Here is a 9,612-nt window from a genome sequence, read left to right on the forward strand (position 1 = left end):
CCTAATATTATATTATATTAATTACTTGGAAAAGAAAAGGAGAATGACGCGTTACGTGTTCGGCGTATCACGTACGTGAAAGAAAAATAAAATTTTGAGACAAGCTATATCAAAACTCAAACCAATTATGTCAAATTGATAGATCAATCTTAGGTGTCTTCGAAGCTGTGTTGTCTTCTTTTGTCACAGCATGCAATTTTTTTTATTTTTTTATTTTTTGGTTGTTTAAATCTTAAAAGTCAGCTGGTTAATTCTATATTAATGTTGCGATTTTCTGGGCAATCATTGCACCAGGGCCATGGGCGACGTATAGAAGGCTTGCTTCTTCATGAATCAATAGCTAAACTATGTAAATCTTGCTTCGAGAATTCGTCTAATGTCAGCTTCGGAGAAGTAACAAACAGGAGGAAGCAATTCATTTTGCATAAGATACTGTAATATAAATCTAAATTTGCTGTATCTAACAAAATCTTGCACCGCTTTGTTCTCTGCATTTAATTAATCAGATTTCAATCCAACAAGGGGCATCCTCTAACACTTCAAGCAATTTGGAAAGGATCTATTTCGCACCAAAACTGAAGATCACAATAGGGTTTGAGCTTCAAAGAATGTGGTGGTGGTATATTATATCTTCATAGATACTTCAAACGGCATGATCTTAAGGGTTCCTGTTGTCTTGACGACTGTTGGCATTCTATAAACTACCCATCCAATAAATCAACTTTTATTAACTGCCTACAACTATGTTCAACTGAGGAAATGAGCATTTTACCTAAGCAGCTAAATCCACACACTTGACTACATAATTCTAAGAAATGAAAGTCCTGTGCTCGCACTATCATAGCTCAATGAATGGAAAATTCATGCAACAATTGTCGGCCAAAGGCAAACTGCCTTGACATCCCAATTTCTTGCTTCAGCGACATCTTCTCCCTTTCACTCTCAATTTTAAAACTTCTACAATATCAAAAGCTTATCACTACCTAATGATTACTTTCAAAAGTATAAACACAAGTAAATTTATTAGATAGAGGAAAGGAACTTCTGTTTTATGATTGTAACAACCGGTTTGAACCAAATAACCTGAAATTATACCATTATATGGAGCAAGGCATCAGAATGCACACACATATCAAATCAGCATGCAATCAAAAATTCACTCACAAAATAAACTGAACTTTCTGGTAAGATCAATGTCATTAAAAGTTCACATTTGTTGTCAGATATACAACAAACTATCGCCCCCTTAACCAGAAGATAATGTAGCTTCTCATATGAAAACACCAAAATGCCATAGTAACAATATCAAGTCCAGAAATGTAACACTCCACTAAACTTTCCAGATAGATGTTTTCTACTTCTTGGAATACAAGTCTTGTTCATATACTAGACGAAGAACAAGCAGAGGACTCACAGGCACAACAATTTGCAGGGAATAAGGCATAAAAGAGATGCCAACAACATAGTTCAATATATTTATTCACTTATTAAGTAAAGCAAGTTGGAACCTCTATAGTAGAGTGAGTTGCTAAAAAACAACCCCCTGCTTGCCAAATATTTACACCTCAGCACCTCCAAGCTGATGCAGAGATAAGTTCCCGCTGCTGCCAACAGAGGACAAGTGAGGCCTGGCGCTTTTCAACATGAAAGCCCCTCACTGGAGTCCTCTTCACCACACATTCTGCCTGAGTTTCGGTGAAGTTACTGAATGTTACGGGGGAAAACCCAGCCGATGCAAAGACTGTTTTCCACATTGGCATTCTGCCCGGGCCCCTGAGCCGCCCCAATACCACACTTTCAATTCTAGGCTGAAGAAGGAACCTCTCAATCTTATTGAGAGCATCAGGCATCACGTTAACAGCATCAAGCGATTCCAGTAGGTTTATATATGATTGGAGGGCATGAAGAATATGTTCCGGGAAAGGCAAGTCACTTTTATCACATCCTCTATCTGCTGATACCACAATTTTTGGCGAAAGCTGCTTCACAAAGCGAAGGAGAGAGGGCAGTGCAGAGGGTTGATTCGAAGAAGACCAAATAGGGAAATTCACAGCAACAGCCTCATTTTCACTTGACTGGAGAATGGGCAGTGTGTAAGAGGTTTGATCTAATGACTCAAAGTTAATCACATCAAGCTCAAAACTAACACCAATCGCATTAGCAAACTGAGTCAGATTCTCACGCATAAGCCCCAGCTCTATATGATGGTGAGTGGAAGGAGAAGCAAAGGCAGTGATTTTCATTGAAGGAGTACCCCTATTACTTCTCATTGAGAGCTCCTGCATAAATGAAGCCCACTGAGCACCGAAGCCAATATCAAAGTCCACAATGTGGATTCTGTCAGCATCATCAAGAGCTTCTAAAAGAGCCTGGTTGCAAGTAAAGTTGATAAATTGAATAAGAGGAGACACTTCAGAGAACACCTTGTAAGCTCCCATTTTAAAGATAACATCAACTGGAGTAGGGCTACGTAGTGGTGGGTTGGTGACTTGGTTGTTCATGAGTAGAAACAACTGCAAAGCCTCTTTGAAGTAGAAAGCAGCCCTTTGAAGGGGCTTACCTACAGGAAACACCTGGTGATTGAGCCGCGCCAATATCCCTTGCGCGTGTGAGAAATTCCCAGTTCCCACCAACTCTGCAGCCTTGTAGAGCTGGTCGAGTAAAGCATGTTGTTGCCGAGAAATCTCTTCACTCCCTGGACCTAAAACCTTCTGCTTTGCTGATACGATCAAACTTTTTTGTTGAAGATGCTGAGGAAGAAAATGCACATTTTGAGAAAAACCCATTTGTTGTTGATGGTTTCTGAGCAAGAACTCATGGCGTGGATCAGAGAATGGTGGTTTGGGGACGTGAGGAGAGGAAAGGTCTAAACTTCCTCCTGAGTTGTGGCGCTTTGGTTGTGGCTGAAGCAAGTGGCTATGGTGGTGGTGTTCTTGGTGCAAAGGATAAGCACTCACAGGGAAAAAAAAGTTCGGATTTTGATGGTGCTGAGACTGCACCTGTTGGTTATTCATAAATATCTGAGGATTGAGAATCTGTGGCTTCTCTTCAGGGGCTTCAACAAAGTTCTGAGACTGCTGGATATTCACACCAGGAGGCAAAGAAACTGGTGCAAGAGACACATTACTGCTAGTTGGCGAACCAAAAATTGGATTTTGGTAATTACAATTGTTGTTGCTATTGCTACTATTCAATCCAACACCAGAAACTACCTTGTGATTGAGATTAACCAAACCAGGTGAAGAACCAATCTTTCCATTCCCATTGTTATTTGAAAGCAATTCAGAACCAGGAAAAGCACATAAATTAGTAGCAATAAAATTACCAGATGCAAGGCTGCCACCCCCACCAACTGACTCAAAGTTTGGAGGTTGATCAACAAACCCCAAGCCACCACCGCCAGCATTGCCATCAAAATCAACAAAAGGGTTTTGACCATTCCCATTTCCGCCGCTCTGCAAGAGCTGCTTCAGCCCAAACGGCGAGTCGTCCACATCCCCGGCGATCCACTTTAAGATAGACTGTTCTTGACCGGATTCCGATAACATGGTCTCCCAATCTTCCAAGCCAAGACCGCATCTTTCAGCTCCAGTAGGAATCACCTCCAAGCCGTTTGGCATCGACAGCAACTCAGTAGCCCACTCATCTTTCCTTTCATTGTTTAGCAAAGGAGACACCGGTTCTTGCGGGACCGAGTTGGTGGTGGTGGTGTTGGTGTTGTTGAGTGAGGAGGAAAGAGTGGAAGCCGAAGTGGGTGGGCTTTGGCTTCTTCTCATATGAAGGACAGAAGTTGGTTCGTTATCAATGTTACAAGAAAAACAGAAGCTGTTGTTGTTCACTTGTTGTTGCTGTTGGTGTTTTTGTTTCCATTTGCCTTGAGAGCAAATAGGAGTGAAATCTTGGATTTTAAAAACACATTTTTCTTGCAAGTGAGAGGGCACGGACATTTGTTTCTTTAAATCTTTCTCTCTAACTACTCAAAGTCAATAACAAGACGCACCCATTCCAGCAAAACGCTTGTTTAATTTAATCTCTTTTCTCTTTCTCCTCAGCCCCAGCCTCCCATGTGCATATTTCATCTGCCTCCTCCAAATACAGAAACTTGGCTCTTGATAGTAGACTGCTCTTGAACTGCCGCTGGGGGTGCTGCTCTTGGTTCCTTTTTTTTCCCCCCCTTCTAAGAGCCTTGGCCTTGTGTCACGCCAGTACCTCTCTGCTCTGCCGTGGATGCGTGCATCATAAAAAAGGCGAACAGAGTGTCCTCCCTCTTAACTCTTCTGCATTTCTCTCTCTCCCTCTCTTCTGTCACTTTCATAATGCTATGCCTATACTCTTGTTTCCAAAGGGTAAAATGGGCACTCCACGTTGTACTACGGTACACTAGCCAATCAAATTACACTACAGTCCTTATCACAGGTTGTTTTGTCCGTGCAGTTGCGGTTAAACTATTATTAACTAGTACAAGCCAAGGCTCAATGCTTCTCAGTTTTCAGTCGAGTGGCAGCGCAACCCTCGATGCCTGGGTACTGGGCTAGAAGCCCAGGGGCCTTGTCACTTTACTTTCATCTTGTTTTACTGAATTTCAATTTCGAAGCTGCGGTTGCAGTCACTGACAAGAACAGTTTATGGGAAACATAATTTTCAATTTTAAACCGTCAGACAGAAGCTGGGTTTGAGATCGAGCTTATACAATTGTAATTTAAAAATTATAATATTAAAATATTTATTAAATATTAAATATTATTGTTTAAAAATTATATTAATATAATTTTTATTTATATAATAAAAAAATTATTATATCTTTAATAATTTTATTAAAATTATTATTTTAAATTTAAATTTATTATATATTATTTATTTTATTTTATAATATTTGAATTTCAAATGTACCCAAAATTAAAATGTAAAAATACGAACGTCCAATACTATAAAATATATCAAAAAAATGCATTAATGTCAATTTTTATTTATTTTTTATTTATCTATCAACTTCGTCCGCATTTTAAAATCATTCGGAACATTAACGCCTTAGCTACGTTGATCTATAATGGACCTAAAATAGCCTGTTCCAAATGTCAATGGTCATTAATTATTAGTAGTTTGCCTTGATTTCTTATTACAGACACTTGTCTGTAATTCTGTAACCCCCCCTTGCATGTTCTGTTAGAAAAGGCAAAAGGCCGGACAAGTGATGCCTCTTCTTCCTATTTTGCCCACAAATTTCTTGTTTATTACTACTCTTCTGTCAACTGGCTATACCAAAATTGGGGTTTTTCTTCATTATGCAAATTGCCAAAAACCTGAAAGAAAGTATGAAGCGTGATCTTACAAAACGACTTTTTATAGACAGATGGGAGAAAAACATGTGTTGAGAGAATTTGATTCATTTTCTTGACATCACAAGTTCTTATAATGGCTTTTAATAGGGCACACTTTAATTTCCAACTATCGACTAATGGCTGCAATTCAAAGCACAAATTCTTTAAAACCAAATGTCTCGAGAATTTCCGAATATAGGTTACGTCCAAAAAGGCCCGTATAGATTTTTCTTTTTCCCTCCAACTTTTTTTTTTTTCCTTTGAGTTGCAATAGTTTTCATACAGAACAAACAAGCATACCGGTAAATGCTTGATAAAGATATAATTAAGAAAAGAAAAAAGCAGCTAATAAAAGCTTTACCGGTCATTATAACTCATTATACACTTGTTAAATTTCTGTGAATATGAAAGGCAGTCCATGTTCAAAAACTAAAACCTTCGTCGTTAAGTAGAGACCTGTTGCATTGGTGCTGCTCTCTAGCTTGACCTTATTATACAGTTTAAAATGAGGTTTCAAATAATCTTAAAACGTATTATTATTTACAGAACACGCAGCCAATTTACGTGGTTTGAGAAACTTCATACAATTGAAGGCCAAATTGTTGAGGGCTGGGGATGATTTCTAATTATTAAACTCCAAAAACTTGTCTATTAAGTAGAGTGACCAATCCTATTTATTACCTCAATTTGAGACAAAACTCAATAATCACCTGCAATAAAACAACTGTTATACCTCGATCATTTCGTTCGACACACATGAGTTGTTTCACTACCGCTGTCTGACTACTAAAATTAAATTATGATATTGCGAGTTTAGATATGATATCACTTATTGAAGGTTTAGGCTTATGATTTCTAGGTATCCAACTTAAAAAATTAACCTATTAGGTGGAGTGACTTATTATTAGGCAGAGTGGTACACAACTAAGCAATCCCTCTTTCCAACCCACAACAATTTAACTATTGGGGTCTAGTTCTTATATCACTTGTTTGAGTGAAACTAGTCTATTGAGTGAACCTCTCTGCTAGCTAATGTGGGTCATAGCTCAACAATCTCCCCCTCTCAAGAAACCACTTCTCGAGCCAGTGTTTCGCCTAACACATCTTTGTTGTTTCACCACCACATTCTGTCTATTAGGATCTGATTCTGATAACACTTGTTGGGAAATTAGGTCCGTGATTTCTAAATATCCAACTCAAAAGACAAGTTTATTGGGTGAAATGACTCATCTTATAAATCTCAGTAACTCGCTTTACTAGTTAATATGGGACACAACTCAACCCATAAAATTATTAATTTAGTAATGAAAAATTATAATCTTTTAGATTTAATTAAATTAGGACTCCCTTTTATGTGTGTTAAGATACCGGGACATTAAGTGACGATCCCAAATGGACCTGTAGCTGCAAATCAATATTTGATTGAATTCGATCTACTTATACCATTACCCAATGCAGCAAAGTAGGCAAGAATCATTTTTACATTAAGACCATGGTTTCTTTATTTTCTTTTCTTTTTTGTTTACAGCATATCAATTACGTATGATCAGGTCAATCACAAGTTTTTTTTTTTTTTTTTATAGTTGATTTGTCCAAAATGATATTCCAGCTGTCCTAGTACAAATTACGTTTCCTTTGACATTAAATATTAAATTACAATATTTGATAAACACTAATGACTTTGATTTAGAAACAGCAATTAGAGATTATATTGTATAATTTACAAATTAAGAGTCATGTTTATTCAAAAAAAAGGAAAAAAAAAAGTCTCTGTCTATAGATTTAACAGTAAGATGAAACAACAGTACATTAATTACTCCAACAGAAGGAGTGTGTAATGTTTCCTTGTCCAGATGACATGCATTAAAGAAAAAAAACAATGGGGAGCCTCTATGTTACATTTAATGTAACATACACACTCCACAACAATCACACAAATTATGGGCCCATATATTTTGTGTGGTTATTGTGAAGTGTGTATGTTACATTTTATGTAACGCAGCATTTGCCAAAACAATGGGTATTGGTCACTTGTGAGGAAGGGAAGAGAGTCTAGAGAGGAGACATGCTTCTGCTTTGGTCTCTTTACTCTTACGAAATATCGTTTAAAAGGGGACCACGATGATTTTGGACATGTCAGCAGTACAAAGCCAATTTTGTTTACGTATCAGTATCATTTATACTACCAGCCCCATGTGAATGCGATCATCATGTCATGCATATTGCTTAGCCAAATAAGAAGCGGAATTAATGCGACACAACTCATCAATCTCCTCTCTCTCTGCCCCATCACTAGTGATATGAATAATCAAATCAATCAATATCTACTGTTTAGAAGTTTTCATTTGTCTGGCATTTCGAAATCTTAAAGTCCAACGCTGCGCCCCATCATTGGTGATATGAAATTCATTTCTCACAAGGTTCATTACCTAATTGTGCAGTGCGTGCAACTTTTGTTATTCATAAGAAAAAAAAAAAGTAAAGAAAATTAAAAAGTAAAGATTGGTAAACGGATTAATAAATAATGAGAGTCGAAATTTCAAATTTGACCAGCCTATCATTTTGATTTTTGATATGTATGTATATGTATATGTATGTGTATGTGTATGTGTATGTGTATGTGTGTGTATCTATATATATATATAGAGAGAGAGAGGTTATTTTTAATATTTGTGTGATATTAATTATTATTTCCCATTCTTGTTGGCTTAAAAGATGGGTGCATTGCATGGCGCCACGTTCTTTCCGTCACCCTGAAGACATCCCAAGTAATAATATAATTAAGGCAAATGCTAAGTTACAATAATTGTAACATACATTTTTTATGTGAACCACACAAATTATGGGTCCTATAATTTTGTGTGGTTCACATGAGGGATGTATGTTACAATTATTGTAACTTAGAAGCTCCCTATAATTAAACAATTTTTCCCCCCTGGTTGACGACTTAATAATAAAACCTCTGAAAACGATTATTAGATATAAGCGTTTGGTTTCTCCCTAATAATAGTAATACGATTCAGGAACCTAAAATTTTCAAGTTCTTTGAATCTACCTAGAAGATATATATGTTAAATTAATGTGATAAATACAGGGTGTATATTTATATATGCATAAGCAACGTTTGATCAACAGGCTCGTGATGTTCGTGATCAAGGTTACAAAATGACCATGAATATAGAACACTATAAAGGAGTTTCATACTGTAGAAAAAAATAAGTTGAAGCAGAAAGAGTTTTTAAAGCCAAAAATTAGAAAATTGGAAAGCAATACTAGAACCCAATGGTGAAGTTAAATGAAATTTTTTTCGTTAATTTTAAAAATGTTCTCACTGGAACATATATAAGAATTTTATATTGATCAATTATGCCTCTTCAACTATCATCAAATTCTTGTCAAATTTTATCTTTCTTTCAACTTCAAGCTCTCGCCTTTTTATGTCTCTTTATCAAAATTTCTGCTTCCAAAATTAAAATCAAAGAGCAGAGCAATTACAAATTCCAATAATTTCATTTCTATAGAACAAATATTTTGGGGATTAAAATTTTATACTGATTAATTATGCCTCTCTTCAACTACCGTCATTCTTGTCAGAATTCATCTTTCTTTCAACTTCAAGATCTCATCTTTTCATGTCTCACTGTCAAAATGTAAGCTTTTAAAATTGAAATCAAAGGGTTAGGACAAATTTCAATTCTATAGAACAAACTTTTGAGGAGTAAGCTTGTTATATCCAAAATAAGGTGCATCTTGAATTTCTTATTAATAAATTTTCTCGACCAATAAAAAAGCATTTAATTAAAAAAAACCCAAATTACCCCAAAAAATATATTCCTAGCTTCCCATTGCCAAAAGTTGTGACAACGGCCGTGGTTTTTCTCCGGATTTGGAGTTTTCCACATAAATCTTGTGTTGTTTGATTGGTGTATTCTCCATTTAATTTTCTTATTAATTTGTTGCTTGATAAATTGCTTGAAGTGATCTTGGGAGGAAGTTCAATTTCCTAACAGTGGTATCAGAGCCATTGATTGACGTTTTGGTTTCGGGGTACTATTCACGTATACGGTACTGTTCACGTGAAGCAGTGGGAGCCAATCCAAATAATCTGTGGTGAAGAGAATAGGCTGATCTGTAAAGCAAATATGTTAGCAGCTAGTGTTTTTTCAAACTTAGTGGAGTTTGATGTGTTAGCCTAAAGGGCTATACATAATGTAATTTTGATGATAACAAACATATGTATTGAGTGATTTAATAAATATTGTATTTCACATTTTTACTAGTTTTTGAAGGATAA

At 36.3% G+C, this 9,612-nt stretch overlaps 1 protein-coding gene across 1 annotated transcript; it reads right to left on the reverse strand.

Moving 5' to 3' along the window:
- Positions 1-1,155: 1,155 nt before the first annotated feature.
- On the reverse strand, positions 1,156-4,282 carry LOC18050000 (scarecrow-like protein 6). Its single transcript, XM_006440270.2, has one exon. It carries the CDS (start codon positions 3,945-3,947, stop codon positions 1,566-1,568), a length of 2,382 nt encoding a protein of 793 aa, XP_006440333.1. The 5' UTR covers positions 3,948-4,282; the 3' UTR covers positions 1,156-1,565.
- Between the last annotated feature and the right edge of the window lie 5,330 nt (positions 4,283-9,612).

The sequence above is a fragment of the Citrus clementina genome, unplaced genomic scaffold, assembly GCF_000493195.1.
Source record: "Citrus clementina cultivar Clemenules unplaced genomic scaffold, Citrus_clementina_v1.0 scaffold_3, whole genome shotgun sequence".
Taxonomy (NCBI): domain Eukaryota; kingdom Viridiplantae; phylum Streptophyta; class Magnoliopsida; order Sapindales; family Rutaceae; genus Citrus; species Citrus x clementina.

Bases quoted from the DNA above. Each gene is read 5' to 3' on its own strand.
- LOC18050000 (XM_006440270.2), bottom strand. From the start codon at position 3,947: ATGTCCGTGCCCTCTCACTTGCAAGAAAAATGTGTTTTTAAAATCCAA.